The sequence below is a fragment of the Canis lupus genome, chromosome 1, assembly GCF_011100685.1.
Source record: "Canis lupus familiaris isolate Mischka breed German Shepherd chromosome 1, alternate assembly UU_Cfam_GSD_1.0, whole genome shotgun sequence".
In the NCBI taxonomy this organism is placed as follows: domain Eukaryota; kingdom Metazoa; phylum Chordata; class Mammalia; order Carnivora; family Canidae; genus Canis; species Canis lupus.
This window is the reverse complement of record NC_049222.1, coordinates 22,598,927-22,616,045: the sequence shown is the minus strand read 5'-3', so window position 1 is coordinate 22,616,045 and position 17,119 is coordinate 22,598,927. Positions and strand designations below refer to the sequence as shown.

At 38.4% G+C, this 17,119-nt stretch overlaps 1 protein-coding gene across 4 annotated transcripts in view; it reads left to right on the top strand.

Annotated features, from left to right (window-relative positions):
• DCC (DCC netrin 1 receptor) overlaps positions 1-17,119 on the top strand; it is a 1,087,181-nt gene that overhangs the window by 377,852 nt on the left and 692,210 nt on the right. For 3 of the 4 annotated variants that reach the window (XM_038525972.1, XM_038525971.1, XM_038525970.1), the window contains exon 2: positions 4,110-4,430. In XM_038525972.1, the coding sequence (XP_038381900.1) occupies positions 4,110-4,430 (321 nt within the window). Of the gene's footprint in view, positions 1-4,109; positions 4,431-15,196; positions 15,943-17,119 lie in introns of those variants that run through there. The other variant, XM_038525973.1, reaches the window with a different exon arrangement.

Here is a 17,119-nt window from a genome sequence, read left to right as displayed (position 1 = left end):
AAATACAATACAATCTTTCAGAAGAAGATGAAAATAAAGAATAATGTCCAGGAACAATGTGACACTTTATTACTTTTTCTCAGACTGACACAGATAAGAAAAGATCAAGTGGTTAAATGCATTTAAGGCTCTATGCCTAAATCCTACCCAGAGATGATCTAGCAATCTTCCCAAGCCAACATTTGGAGGGAGAAGAGGCCTGGAGACTCGTTCATTCTAATCATGAACTCTGCCATCAGACTCAACCACTGAGATTTCTTAGTGGATGGTTTTTAGGTACTATCAAATGTATTTCTCCAAAATATTATTAATTATGTGATCTTACAGCAGGCCAAAAGATCACTTCTTTTATGAAGCAAGATTGAGAATTGTCACTATTTAAAGAAAGGTTCAACAGAATAACCGGTGGCATCTTAAAAATAAAACCAAACCAAAACAAAAACTTCTCCACTTGATTTTCTTCTGGATGAAATCCCTAGGATCGTCATTCTAATGCAAAAATCCTCTGTAAAATTGTAAAGTAGGTAGTTCCATGTTGACTCTTCAAAAACATTCTTCTGTTGCTTTCTGAGTATTTCTTTCACTCATTTCCCAGGCTGGCAGTCCCCCATCAAATAACGCCTGCCCAAATTCCAGCCACAACTTTTTGAGCTACAGGCTCCAACAGTGATTTCTACTTCTTTGCCTTCTTCAGTTCCACCTATCTTTCTCTGTTCAAACATTAAGTCAGTGTAGTTGATTTCAGATAGGGATTCTTGGATGAAGCAATTGGATAGGGGCCTGGGTGGCTCAGTGGTTGACCATCTGCCTTTGACTCAGGTCATGATCCCAGCCTCCTGGGATCGAGTCTTGTTCGGGCTCCCTGCATGGAGCCTGCTTCTCCCTCTGCCTATGTCTCTGCCTCTCTCTCTCTCTGTGTCTCTCATGAATAAATAAATAAAATCTTAAAAAAAAATTGGATAAAAATTATTTTATCTTAAAATATGATGTACTGATGGGCAAAGCCCCTCCAGGAGGGCCTAGTACTCTAAGAGAGAGGGGCAACCAAAATTGAAGTCAGGGTGCTGTGTTAGTGGGGCATTTCTTAAGCCTGTGCAAAATAGCTCCCAAGGGAGTGCAAACAGTTTATGCCGACATAGACTGGAACTTTGAAAAGGAGAACATTGGAGACATATCTATTACTTCTCAACAGATCCTATTGGCTTGAGTCTATCTTTTATTAAAAAAAACTAAGTAATTAATGCAAGCTATTTAAGGCAGTGACATACCTGTATTCCACAGCAATGTATTAAAAATATAATCGTTATAAAGCGTACAGAAGCTCAAATTGCCAGCAAAACGCAAGGGTAGTCGTTTGAGGAAAAGTTAATCTTTATTTAACTTTCCTAAATTATGTATTCACAGCCCTGAAAACTGTCATAAACTCCTTCTTTCAGATTAAGTGGATTATTTATTTGTGATAATGGGCACATATACTCATTAACATGCTGTCATAAACAGCTGCATTCAACGTATTATGTGTTCTGTGACATAAATAAGGTGTTCAACATGAAATTGTTGTTTAAAATATAGGCCCCAGGAAGAACCAAAAAGCAATAAATGCCTCCTAATATAGTTGCCTGGTCTTGAATTCTAAATTTATTTCTACCTTATTAATGCCACTTGTATGGAAATTGCAGGTGTTACTCTAGTGAAATATCCTGACATTCAAGGACATTGGCACGTCTCTCTGCTTTCCCATCCTTGGTATCTCAAGCTCGGTGTTCACTGACCCGTGTTTCTTTTCTTGTAAAGGAGGATATCACAGAGATGTGGGGGAGACATTTATGGCAACATCAGTCTGCCTCTCAGTAAGCCAAAGCAGAATGCGCTTGATGGATGCCTTCAACCCATACTGGTTCTGAAAGTTTCCAAACTAGATGTTCATTTTTGAGATTGTTTAGTTCAATGCTCTCACTTCACAGGTGAAGGGACTGAGATTCTGAGGCCTTGAAAGGCTTGCTTGAGTCATGGGTCTTTAAGTAATAAAGCCAGGACCAAGAGCTAAATATCCAGACTTCCAATTTGATATACTTCCCACTAGAAGCATGGGCAGTAGTGAGTAAGTGGGCTACACCAAAATGATTTGGAGGGAGGAGGAGCTTAGTAGGCAGTGAGGGAGCCAGTCTGTATCTTTTGAGATTTTTACCAATATCACTTATGGTAGACTAAAATCCTTACTGCTATTTTACAATTTCTATTAACTTGAGCAAAATTCTAGCTGCTTTCTTTGGGTGAAAGAAAGCATTTCTTTCATTTCATTAGATGAAATGAGTGTATGACAATAAATGATGCAGTTCACTGGGCAAAGTTCAACACAAAGGCAAAAGTAACAGGCTTCAAATGAAGGCTTAGCAAAGGTGGGCATGACAGGTAACATTACAGGGGAATAGTGAGAAACTGCCCGGCTTTTATCTCCACCTATATACAAAGTTAAGAAAGATTCTGTCCATTGGAACTAGTATGGATCAATCCTTTATGAGAATATTGATGATAAGCAATTTAGATGCCGGCTTTTTAAATGAGAGAAAACTAGACAAAACTTACACAAAGTACACACACACACACACACACACACACACCAACTGTTTCCATTACAGGAAAACTAAGGAAGTTAATGAAATTAAGGTCGTTATCCTGAAATACATGAAGGCTAAAATATAATTCAGGGGGCATTTTTAAAGAAATTAAATACTACAGAAGAGTAAAAGGGTCTTAAAAAGAAATCTCCATTTCCTCTGCATTTTCACACGAAGCAATTCAGGAAAAAAATATGAGATGAAATAGGAGCAAGAAAATTCAGTCATCCTCTAAGAATAATTAAATATTAAAAACAAGATACCAAGAAGTGTTTAGAATCCTTAGCTCCAGAGATGGTTAAAAATGAAATTAAAAGTAATTCGAATTGAATGACTTAGGCATACACCTGTTTGGCAAAGGGTTAGCCCAATGACTTCCAAAACCTTGTCAAATCCTATGATTCAACAACGAAACATTCTGCTAAATGCTATGTTGTGAGCCCTGGGTGTGATATACTTTAACTATACTTGTCTCCCCCTCTCAGGATCCTTAAATGACTTTCTCTTCCTTCTGTCGATTTCTTATGTTCATTTATGTTTATAGGGAGAAAAAAAAAAAGACCAGGTAGAATATAATATTCACTTAAATTTCCTTGCTCATGAGCAACATTCAGATGGAAATTAAGACACTTCAGGGATTTGTGATTTTAGGTAGTAGCATTTTTGACTCACTTCTGCTAGTGGCATTTCTTACCTATTTTAAAATTCTTCAGAGCTTTGTTCTAAATAACTTTCCCCACAGTGTTCAGAGTTGATGTCGTTGTTGTTGATGATGATGATGATGTTGAAACACCACGTCTCAGTAGATTTTCTTAAAAAAAATATGGATGCTATAATCAAAATGCAGAGATAGAAACCCCACCCCCCGAAATCTTAGAGGTACTACTACTACTGCTCTACTACTAACCATGGTTACTTTGGGTTTTTTTAAGGTTTTATTTATTTATTCATGAGAGATACACAGAGAGAAGCAGAGACACAGGCAGAGGGAGAAGTAGGCTCCCTGAAGGGAGCCCTATATGGGACTGGATCCTGGGACCCCAGGATCATGCCCTGGGCCGAAGGCAGACGCTTAACTGCTGAGCCATCCTGGCATCCAACCATTGTTACTTTAAAATATCTTAGTTTAAATAAAAAATAAAAATAAAAATAATAAATAAATAAATAAATAAATATCTTAATTTTATTTGGAAAATATTAGTCTTTTCTATCGTTTTAAACATTGACTTATAAGTGGTGATGGCCGTGCCTAAATTTGTATGAATTTTTAATTTCTCATATTATTTGTTTTTGGGTCAATCATTTCATTAATTTGGTTAGCTCAGTTGGGCACTTCTTTTCTTCCTTTAATACAATATCATTTATTCTTGAATATTTTTCAAGGACCGCAGCTTTTTTGAAAAAGTTTTGTAAAGAAGAGGCAAGGGGATAAAGCCCGTGATCTCTTTGAATAAGTGAACGTATTTATTTCCCTGTGTTTCCTTGTTGCAGGTTTCCAGATTAAGCCTTTCACATCACTGCACTTCCTGTCCGAGCCTTCTGATGCTGTCACCATGCGGGGAGGAAACGTCCTCCTGAACTGCTCTGCTGAGTCTGACCGAGGAGTCCCCGTCATCAAGTGGAAGAAAGATGGAGTCCACCTGGCCTTGGGGATGGATGAAAGGAAGCAGCAACTTCCAAATGGCTCTCTGTTGATACAAAACATACTTCACTCCAGGCACCATAAGCCAGATGAGGGACTCTACCAATGTGAGGCATCTTTAGGAGATTCTGGGTCAATTATTAGTCGGACAGCAAAAGTTGCAGTAGCAGGTAAGTGGATTCTTTCTCTTGTTACTCCTTTTTGGTGGATAAGAAAATCATCTTTGCAGAAACAGTATACATTCTTAAGATAAGGGAACAATGTAAAAAAGATTTATGTGTATTCCCTCATGGTTTTGACTGACTTTATCCTTAATTGCTTGGAAAACAGTAAAAGGATCTCAACAACTGACACAGCATTATGGGATTTTTAGAAACAAAGATTGTCTCAAGTTGATGTACTGCTTGTGTCGGGCGGGGGGTACTCTTCATTAGTAGAAAAATATTAGAAAAATGATTCCCCAATTAATTCCATTTCACAGAATCACTAGTGTTGAAATTTTGCAGAACTTTTTTTTTTTTTTGCCTTCAGAGCAGTGAGTTTTACTTTAATTATAATGATTTGAAATGCAACATATAGATTTCCAAAAAGGAAATAAAAATTTGCATTAGTGCATCCACATATGCTTGGTAATATCTTGACTTATGAATTAACTAATAAGATGAGCATTTTTTCCTTTCCATCTGAATATTTTTAAGTGGTGTAGACCCTAAAAAATAGTACAAGATGTTCTGGAATCCATGGATATTATTCCTTCTGCTCCACTTGATTTGGTTAGAGGGTAGCTAATAATTATTGTTATTATTATTTTGGGGGGAGTCCTTGAAATGTTGGATATGTAAAGAGAAGACTCAGAATTTTACTCCTTTCTGTAATGACTTAGCTTAAAATGGGCTTTATAAAACAAAAACAAAGAAAACCCTTTGGTATGGGATACAATGCAAGGCAAATGGATCCAACCTGAAATAAGTTTAGGCTTTCAAATGGGTAAACAGGTTTTAAGGGCTACTTCCAAACGTAATCTTTAGCTCTCAGTACAAAATTAAACTAAGAGGGCAACCATCTGATAAGGGCTTCTTTTCCCAGGGCCCATTTAGTCTAAAATCTAAAATACTGGTGAGAATGAAGACTCCTTTTCAGCAATAACATGTACTAAGACAGCTGGACGGGACCACCTCTCCAGCACACATTCTTCTACTGAGGGCCTGCAGAAGTTAAAATCTACAAAAGTTGTTCTTGTCAGGTGCCAGTATAAAAAATTAGATTTTATTGCCATGCAGTCAGTTCAGAAACCCAGTGAAAATGCACCAACCAGACTGTGCCTGACCAAGGACGTCTTGGTGGGCTGGGTTCTTACCTAGAGATACAGTGGCCAACCATCCTGTTTTAACCAGGACTGACTTGGTTTTAGCATTTGAAAGTGCAATGCTCTAACCTCTCAGTCTCAACCAAAACTAGGAAAGTTGGTCAACCCACCTGGTGGCACCCTGCCTCCTCTAGCAATGACAACATACTGAAGGATGGTTGCAGAAAGTCCCCTTTACTCCAGAAACATGGGAGGTGGCATTCCAATCCTGCAAACTAAGGCTATCAGTGCCCTAGGTCCTTTGAATGTTGGGCGTCAGGCATTTGATTGATGAGCATAAAGGGTAGAAAGGACTGAAAGTCTATGTGAATTATGATTGATTAAAAAGAAGAAGTAGAATAAGTACTGAGGATCAAGGTAAAATCTGCTTTTCCAGATTATTCAAATGAAGTGGAAAGGGTGCAATTCTATTTTCTCTAGCTTAAGAATTTCTGGGCTCTCAGATCCCACCCATCAGTTGCCCACGCTGCTTGGATAGTCCTGCCGATGTGAATGAAAGAGGCTGGCATTTCGACACCCTCTTCTGAAAGGCAGATGCATATGTGCCGTTAATGAAAATGGCCCGATTCAACGTGGTTTCAGTTTTCCTGCAATCTAGATTCACTTTTACGTGCTTTGTTTCAATGGTGGAATGAAGAATGATCCCTTCCCTGGGAGATATTAAAACGGAGTGGCTTCAACTTTCCTGTTCTATAGAAGGATGGGTTGGCAGATTCAGTCACTGAGTTACAGTCTAATATTAGATTGTATCATTTCGAGGCAATAAGGCTGTTCACAGCATTTTAAACACTCACCATGCTGTTTGGCAACACAGCATACATCAATGTTATGTCTTTCGAGGTTAAGATTGCCAACCCACTGGAATGCACGAGGGGCATATATCTTCCTTGTAATAAAGACCATGGGCCTGATTTAATCTCATTTTTAAAGCATTAGCAGTCAGTAAACCAGTCACCACTAAAAGGTAACAGCTTTGCTTGAGTGAAAAAACAAAAGACAAAAACAAAAAACAAAAAAACAAAAACAAAAACAAAAACAAAAAAACCTGTTTGGTACCCTCAGGTACAATGTAAAGTCCATTTAAAATAGTAATGCCCCTCTTCCACTTTTGCTTTCTTGAAGTGTCTTTTGAGAAAAAGAAATGTGGCAAATGAAATCTATCTTTAATCAATCAGAGCATTTCATGCAGTGATCTTGCCATGCACCATAAATCCTATTTTCTAGCAACTTCTCACATGCTCTTCAAACTCTTAAACCTAAGTGCAAACTTAGCTGAAGTGGGAAGGGGAGTAGAAAAGATAAGCCAAGGGCTACCATCCCATCCAACATCTTATTAAAAGTCTCAGTGTGGGGTGCCCGGGTGGCTCTGTCAGTTAAGCTTCCAACTCTTAATTTCGGCTAAGGTCACGATCTCGGGGTTGTGAGATGGAGCCCTGGGTGCTGGGCGTGATCTGCTTAAGATTCCCTCTCCACCTCCTCTTCTGCCCTCCTACTTCTTTCTCTCTCTCTTAAAAACAACAAAACAACAACAACAACAAAAGTTCTTGGTGTAACCAGCTACTACTGACTATTGGCATTTCTGATAAAAGCAAATTCTGTCGGTAAGGGCTGTTACTCCATTGGAAAGCAGCTTGGCCTGTCCCGGCTGAAACTGGGGAATTTTGTCTGTATCCAATTAGCTCTACTCTAAAGTAGAGCAGTATTTCTCTGCCATGGATACTTCTGTTTAACCCTCTAGACTGAGACTTTAAAGAGAGAAGCAGAGTCAGACTTTATCTGCAAAACTTATCCTTCCCTTCTCCACCCTCTGCCCGTCAGAGTGTGGGGCATGTTTAGTGGTTATTCCTTAGATATTTGTTTTGCCAGTGAATACATGGAGCTTTATGCCACATATGGAGAGGTTTCCATTGTTGGGAAATAAGAATTCCTGTCCCTGTCCAGGGTCCATCCAGCTGGACTAAGAATCCAATTGACATAGAACAGATGAACAAGAGAAAATAGAATTTAATAGTATGCATACAGGGTATCCACACAGACGTGGAGATTCCAAAGACACTCAGACAAAATCAGGTCTGTATGTCATTTCGGAACTAAGGAATAGGGGTAGGGGCCTGGGATTTCAGAGGAAAGGAATGCACTTCACAGAGTAAGAAGAACAAAAGTTTGTTATTAGGGGTTTGCTATATGGATGGCAATGATTTCCCAATAAAATTTATTTTAGTTAATAACCCTCGTTGTGGGAAAGACCTCCGATTTAGATTACTCTGTATAGTTAGGGGAGGGGCCAAAAGTTTCTCTTGAGCCCATAGGGTCTTAGATTTAGAAGGTGGACTGTGCTGGGATATCCATATGCTACTTAAAAAAAAAAAAAAAAAAAAAAAAAAAAAAAAAAACATGTGCCCCGTCCTCATTCCTTCCATAACCCATAAACATCAAGATGACCTTGCATCTGGTCAAACACATTTTCCCAACTCCAGATGTTGCCAGCTGTCTGAGCCTCTGGATTCTCTTCTGTAGAATCGACATAATAATAACCTACCTCCTAAGACTGTGCTGGCTTTTAAATAACATTTAGCCCGTAAAACCATGGTACGCAGTAGATTCTTATTCGCTGGCAGCAGTGGTAGTACAAATAGACCTAAAAATGGATATTGTGACATTATTACAATCAATATTATTAGGAAATGACAACTTTGATTATTCCTTGTGATGATACAGAACATTTGTGGAGGGGTTGGGAGAGGAAAAAATATAGACTACAAATCCTGAGCTATAAATATTGTCAACTTGGATCAGATATCTGCTTTCGCAATCTACAAGCACAAACTGGCAAGCCTGAATTGAGTTTTTAAAAAGTTGAATCTATGCAGTTTGTTGGCAAGTTGTGCCCAAATCTGTTTGACTGTGAGATCCATTTTTCACAACTTGATCTAGTGTTCTGTCCGTGAAGCCAATATAATTTGTCCTGGTCAGACCAGGAGTTCTAGATCATGCAACGGCTGTTCTCATTTCAGAAAAAGATGCTGGGCAGTCTTCTCAACAGAGCCTGCTTGGTGTCCTTCCAACTGAAAAAGATTCACTGAAGCTGAGTTGACAGGGGTCAGTTGGTCTAGACTGAGAGTTTAACATAACCCCCCTCCCCTGGGGGAGAGGAGCGTCCAAACAGCGTGTAAGACGCTATTAAGGAGCTGCTCTGAGTAATCGCCAAAGGACCGTCTTGTTTATTTTCAGTGACACCACCACTGCACACCCGCCACCGCCACCCAACACACCCACCCAACCACCCGGCTCTTGGCCACCCACTTCCTCTGCAGGGCTATGAGCATCACAATTGGAACCCAAGTGCTACCTCACTTGTATTTACACTCTTGGGGATGCAGTGGGATCAGCCCCCCCTCCTCAAGTAGAGGGACACTGAATGCAGGATACATTATAGGGCATTTACGTCCAGGTAAATTCTTCTTTTGTTAATTTATAAATATTTACATCTTGACTGTTAAAACCGCTGACTTCTGTGTGAGATTTTCCTCTTTGAACAGTATATGTATATGCAGTAGCTCATAATGCTCAAAAAGGCTCTGCGATACAGATACCCAAATTAATAGAGAACAAACTGGAAAAAAAAAGAAAAAAAAAAGATAGTGACTTTCTACAAGCAGACGATGGAACCCACCTTCTCTAACGATGGCACATACTTATTCCCTTATCACTTTGCTGCTCAATCTAGATAATCACCAATCTAGGGACTAGATGTAAGGACACTGTGAATAGGTTCCTACGTAGCCCTTTATTTTTAACCAATAAAACTCTCCAAAATATAAACTAATGGAAAGCAATAGTCACTATTGTAATAATAATAATAGATTTTATTTATCCTTTTAGTCCCTTGAAAATATCAACTCCCTAGAAGAAAGCAGTATGATTTGGCTGTTTTCTTCTAAAATGATAGATTTTGCTACCACAGCTATACATTAAATGATGACACATGATAAATCTCTCCTAAAATATAGAGAACATGTAACTATAAAAATAAGGTTATATATACTCTTTATAGGGGCAAGATTTTTTTTTCTCTTTTAATCTTTGTAAGTGGTTTTATAATTCAGGCTCAGTTTGCATTTTTTTTTTCTTTCCGTTTCTTGAAAATCAAGGAAATAAAAGGGCAACTAAATTGCCTTTACATGAATTGTTATTTCATTCAGGAGCATTTTTTTTTCTTCCCTATTACAATAGATGTTTCAAGATGCAAATTGTCACACACTGCTTTTAAATAACACAGGCATTATAATTAAAATTCCCCTGTGTTAAAAAAAAATAATTAGTTACTTGAGGAGTTGTTGCAGTGAATTCCTTTCCAGAATGCCTCCCATTTAAATGAGTTATGAAATAATTAGTGAAAGCATATTATGGTGAGAGAAGCTAGAGTCGCCTCAGCTGAATGGAGCATTTTGTGAAATGATAATCTGACCTTTACGTTTTTTGCTTAAAAGGAAACAGAAAAAGGAACTTGTCTTAAGAGAAGGGAGAATGAACTACATCGCCTGAGGTCACTCAAACGTTATATAAAGGAAACAGCAAGAAAAAATGTTCATATTCTTTTTCTCTACAGGAACAAATATAAGAATCTTGCCTAGAAGGTCAAGTTCATCTGGTCAAGCAGTTTGGAAAATGTATCCCAAGGCTCTTGAATACTCTCAGAATTCTGTTTTGGGAAGGTGCAGTTATAGAAAAGAGCTTTTTTTATTTTAAACCAATAGGGATGGTATTTATTTGCAAACAATAAGTAGGAAAATAAATTGTTCAGACTCCATAATTCTTAATGGTCTTAATTATCTCCAGTTAGCTAAATGTTCCTATTGTTTTGTGGTTAAAACATGAGAGAGAGAGAGAAAGAGGGAGAGAGAGAGAGAGAGAGAAATATATATATATATGGAAGAAATGTGGTGCTATAATTATTGTGTATGTGCTAATCTTATATTTTTTTTAGATTTTATTGCTAAATAAAACTGAGATAATCACCAACATTGCCCCAATGCCTCCTTACCCATATACTCCCCACCCTCGACTTAAATAATTGCATTTTAAAGAATAGGTTTTTAGTTGTCTCCTTCCTAAGTCAATTAACTCTGCAATAAAAGTAAAACAGAAATATATTCCTGAGAAATATGCACAGTGGAAAGACATCTTCTACATTATAAAAATTACAAAAGAGAACTTGACAGGGCTTTTTATAGTAGAAACATCAACAAAATAAATTTTAAAAATCTTCCTACCTTTCATTTCCTTTTCTTTGTTATGAATTCTAATTCATGTGACAATGGAGATAGCTAATTATTCATTCTAAAAATCATTATATTAAGAGTACTTTTTTTTCTTTTTAATTCAAACCTTAAGCTAGCTTCAGTGTGATTTTTGCTGGTAGTATAATAAAAATGAAGGAGCAATGAGCAATATTTTAAATAACTCAGTGATAGTAACAGAAAACTCTTTTGCATTCTAGAAGACCCTTTTGGAGTACAAAAGCTTGATTTTTTTTTTTTTTTTTTTTTGACGAATGTCAGGCTAACAAAGCCCTAAATCAGAGTAAGTAGATAGTTTAGGTGGCATCATTGTAAATTTCTGATGAAATTATGACTGATAATAAATTTAATAAAGCATTTTTATGTTTATGAACCTATCACTGGTACTCGTTTTTTTCCTATTAATTTTTTTAATGTCCATGTTAAAATTTATTATTTATTTATTTATTTATTTTTATTTTTTTTTTTAAGATTTTGTTTATTCATGAGAGACAGAGAGAGAGAGAGAGAGAGGCAGAGACACAGGCAGAGGGAGAAGCAGGCTCCATGCAGGGAGCCTGACATGGGCCTTGATCCCGTGTCTTCAGGATCAGGCCCTGGGCTGAAGGCAGTGCTAAACCGCTGAGCCACCAGGGCTGCCCTAAAATTTATTATTTAAATGTAATGTTACATAAAGACCTTTGAATTGAGATATTTATGTTAGATACAAAGTTTTTCTACAAAATAAGGGAACATTTTAAATTAGGGGATGTTCTAGAAACTACATCAGTTAAAAGGAATCATAGAAACGCTCAGTGTGTGTAGTCCCTAAATCATTTTAAACTTTTCCTGTTAGGATGTAGATGAAAGTACTGTTAGTGAAAGCACTTACTCATCTCCCTTTAAGAAATTATTGTTTTAATAGTCTAATTTTATAGTTAAAATCTATTTGTATTCTCTAATAAGCCGTCTAATCCATTGGCCATTACACAAATTATTGTGGAAAAGCCTATTATTCAGTAAATGTGAGAATTAGAATAAATCAGAAATGTTGATTTCTAGTGAATGGGAAGCCACTGGAGTACATGAAGGAGCCGTGTGTTCCTGATGCAGCAAATAACTTGTTTGGGAACTTGAATCCTGAGTTTAGCATAGAACAAAAACAAAACAACAACGATAGATATTTTTAATAGCAAATAAGTAAGCAGGGTAGGTCCTAAATCTATCATCTCATTTCACAATACACTGGGCATACGCGTGCGTACATATGCAAGTAATAAATAATGTAATACATATATATATGGGATCCTACTCTTGGATGGGGCCTGGGTAGCAGAAGAAGCAGTCCTGTGAGTAGAGGGTTTGAACTTTCAAGCCCACTCCCTTGGTCTCCTAGGAGGGGAAAGGGGCTTGAGGTCGGGTTGAATCAATAGCTAATTGTCGATGATTTAATCGGTTGTGCCTACGTGTGGAAGCCTCCATAAAAATCCACAGAAGGTTCCAAGAGTTTCCCAGTTGGCGCAAGTGCATAGATGTTGAGGGAGTGGCGCCTGGGAAGGGCGTGGAAGTTCTGTACCCTTTCCCCACACTTTGTCCTTCTGTTCCTTCTGGCTGTCTCGGAGTCATACCCTTGGACTAAGCCAGTGATCTAGTAGGTAAAATATTCCTCTGAGCTCTGTGAGCTGCTCCAGTAAATTGATCTAACCTGAGGAGGAGGTAGTTGGAACTCACGGCTAGTGGGTCAGATACACAGGTGAAGACTACCTGGGTTTGTGACTACCCTCTGAAGTGGGAAGAGGGGGGCCGTAGGACCCCCAACCTGTGGAATCCCCTCTGTCTGCAGATAGATAGACGTCAGAATTGAGTTGAATTGTCCAAATGAATACCCAGTTGGCGTCCAGAGGATTGTTGGTGCTGCAGAGAAACCTCCTCTACGCTGAAGTGGGGTTCAAGAACCCAGAATAAGGATTTTAATTTCCTTAGAACAGTGAAGCCTGGGGGTGGTATGACTAATTGCGAATCTAGTGAGCAGGGGTTAGAGCAATTGCATGTAAATAGTTCGATAAATACCAGTGGTGGTAGGGGACATGCGGGTGTGAGAGAGAGAATCTGTATTGTATTATCTGCATGTTTTCCCTTATGGTCTTTAAACAAACAATTAGGTTTACACTATCTATATTCTAACCTAGGTCATCCAGAGATATTTAGACATAAACACACACCTTAGAGGCAATATACACACCTTGCCATTTAGGTGGCTCTTCCTATCTAAGTTTCCATGTCTTAAATCCGTTGATGAACACCATGGCCATAAAACCTATTTCATTTACAGCTAGCCCCTCTACTTTTGTTGTTCTATTAGGCACAGTGTTAAAAATTGTATTTTACGCAAAAAGAAATCATTTTCATCGTAACCCTTAAGAAGGGCTGCTCATGAGACTTCATTTGCTGAAATTTCACTTAGAGCATTTCACCAACTAGGAGTCTATTTAAGAAAGTGTGTTAAAGATTAATAAAGCTACATATAGTTTTAACTATGTTTCAGTGCTGGTTGATTTTATTGGATTGGATTTTTGTGGCCCCTCTCGCAAGGAGAATTCATCTCCAAAGGCTGGAACATGACATAAAAAATTAGTATTTCTTTGATGCAAGCATTGCTTCCAGGGTCATCCTTTGCATCCTGTAGGGCACTTAGTGAGCACACATCGTGGTTATTTCTCTAAGGTCATATCCAGTTGAGTCTTAGCCCTGGAGGTGCCTATGTTTGGAGGATGTGGTTGTAGATAAATTAAATGTCTACTTTAAATACCCCACAACCCCCACAACACATGCACCTCGCATATATCTGGGATTTGTTGGGGTTTATTATGAAATAGTTCACATACCATCAAATTTCACCGTTGAAAGCAGATAATTCACTCATTAGTATGTTCATAAAGCTGTGTAGCCATCATCACTTTCTGACTCTGGAACGACTTCTTCCCTCCCTTCATGCCCTGGCAACCATGAGTCTACTTTCTACTTTCTGTCTTTATTGTCTTTGTTTGTTTGTTTTAATTCCAGTGTAGTTGACCTACTGTTATATTAGTTTTAGGTGTACAATATAGTGATTCAACAATCTGTACATCACCTGGTGCTCATCACAACAAATGTACACTAAATCTCTTTATTGTCTGTTTTTAACATAAATGAGATGATCATAGTACCCTGTAAATATTACATAGCTTGTTTATATATATATATATATATATATATTATATACATATATATATATATAAAGAGAGAGATGCATTTTAACACTTTTCTGTATTCTAACAAATGAGTCTCATTTTGTAATTCCTCCTTACAATTTTATAGTTTCTATCCCTATACCGATATTGGTTTGTCTCTAATTTTTCACTTTTGTTAATAGTGCCTTAATGTATGATTTTGTATTCAGGGGATACTCTTGTGCATATCTCTTGCAAGTCTTTTGAGACCTACTCCTAGCAATGCAATCGTTGAATCAAAAGGTGTCTGCCTTTTAGAGATTCCTGGTAGAGTGATTTTTGTTAGGCTAGACCTAAAATATCAGAGGTCAGTGTTTACTGCCATTGAGCAAACACAGCTGGCTTCTCCTTAACTTTTAAATATCACTGATATCTACTGTGCCACAGGTGTTTGCCTCACTTAAAACAAAGAAAGAGAGAGAGAGAGAGAATCTTATGCACAGAAATCTATGAGAATATATCTAATCTGTGTCCTAAGATTTTCCCAAAATGTGTCTTCTGTCTTCTAGTATGGGTCACTCCATGACTTGGGGCTGAGGCTACCCTTAGGTAGAAATCAGAATTTCCCGAGCTTTATATACACTGTCAAAATGGCATTTGGTCCTACGGGCACACCACAGAAGAATGGGAGCTTAACTCTAAGTCCTTAAGAAGCTCCAGATTCTGGCCCTGCTTGCTTCCCTAGCCCCACGTATAACCCCATCTACACTCATTCTTTCAGTCGTTATAGCAGTTTCCTCAACAGCCATATGGTGTTCGTGGCTTTGCACACCATTCTCTTCATCTTACTTTCTCATCCTTGTACTGACTCTCCTGTATCCTTTTTTTTTTTTTTTTATAAGACGCAATTCATGTAGCCCATCTTCAAGGACCCTTAACTAGCCCCTTAAGTGAGAAGGGGCCTCGTCTTCTGGTGTCCTCTTGTTATAGCACAGAACGTGCCACCCTATAGATAATACCTCAGCTCATCTACTGGTCACTGACTTTGAGAAGGTGCAGTTGACATTCTATCTTAACTGCCCTGGGTGAACAGGCTCTTCAGAACCTGGTTGCTTGCTTGCTGTGGCGGGTGGTTAGGAGCATGGGGCTTCACAGTCAGCTGGTCAAGACTTTGGATCCTATCTGTGGTACTTCCCTAGTTCTGTAAACTTGGCCACCTATGGAAATTATTCTGGGCTTAGTCTCCTACCTGTAAAGTAGGCCTACCGCAATGAGGTTGCTGTGAAGATGACCAAGCAGTGCTTAGCAGAGGGCCTGGGACTTTGTAAAGGCTCAACAAATGAAGGTTTATGGACAACAAAATTGGGGTATTATTGAAAATTCCCTAAGCGCTCTGCAGCAGATGGGACTAGAGAAGCCCTATGAAGAAGCTTCTCCTCCCTGGGGACGCATACCCATGTGCCCTGCGTGCTCTGACTATCTGGCCTGTTTCCCATCCAGAGGCTTATCCTTCCTCATCCACAAAGACCCTGTGCAGACACTTGAGGTTATATGTGCCTCTTTAAAATTCCTAGCACCAGCGCTGTGGGATCGGTACGTCTCCCTGAGTAATCAGAGTTAATCAAATAATGCCTGCTCTAGAAAGGACTTGGATAATATTCAGGGTTTTTACTTTATTCTTTCATAAATTGAAACATCACAGCTCTTAATTCTCACTTACTCAAAGTCTGAAGTAAAGTTTGCCATGGCTTTGAAAAGCTTTCTGTGGACTTGCAAATATTGGGTCTCTTCCTTCTTCTGAGAAAGCAAGTGAACTGCAAATTGGCAGGTTGGTATGTAAACACATCATGAAAGCCAAGTGGTCCTTGCAGATATCAGAATATTCTTAGGGTTGAGGGATTCATGTTGGTAATCTGACTTGGATTAATATGTTTTTATATGAATCTCGACATAGAAGATTATTTACAACTGACATAGAAGATTATCCTTCTTTTTTTTTTTTTTTCTTTTTTTTGGGGGGGGAAGTTTATTTATTTACTTAAGGAGTCTATACTCAGTGTGGGGCTCGAACTCACAACCCCAAGATCGAGAGCCACGTGCTCTGCTGATTGAGGCAGCTAGGTGCCCCATCCCTCATAATGATGCTTTTTTGCCTACTCATGTTAAAAAATGCAGGTGATCATCCCATTTTGCCAGAAGATTTACATCTGTCTCTTCCAACACTAGGCTATACTTTCTCTCTGTATTTGTGTAAATATCTGCAGTACAAATGTTTTGGTTGTTGTTGTTGTTGTTGTTGTTGTTTTTTGTGAAAGGCTCTTAGGAAATATTTTAATGATCAGCATCATTTATGTTGCCTGTGCAGCTAGGTGACTAATCCCATCCCTTTCTCCACCAGCACTCTTACAACTTAACGTACCTTCAGAAAATGTGGATGCCATTATAAGGTAATGCTGCCCTGATAAGCATGTCAGTGCTTTGGGAAGGAAATGTGGGAGTATAGAGCTGAGCACGCCCAGGCTAGGCCCGTGACAATGAAAAGGATGTTTATAAATGAAATAGCACTACAAATGGCACCGCAGTTTGGAGGAGGGAAGCAATTTGGTGAAGTGAGAGATGTTAAATGTTTTAATTTTCTTCTATGCCAGTAAAATCTTGTAAAACAAGGTGACATATTAAATTTTCTATACTACAGTGACTCCAAGAGCCTGTCAACATTTTCATTATAAACTCCATTTTCAGAGCTTTATAACTCAGCTTTAAGAATTCACTCTGGCCTGACATTTGGAGTGCAAGGTCTTACCTGGGGGACATGTGTTTCACATGTTTGAGAAATTATGAGTTTATCCATTTTTCAGTTTATAACGAGTAACCTTTTCATACTTTTTTGCTCGGCTGCTGAGCCTCAGAAATTAGAGGCAGAAAGAAAGCTTACATGTGGCAGGTCACCAATGGGGGGGAAGAAACTACAAATGTGGTCAACATAGGTCAAGCCTGCCGATTTT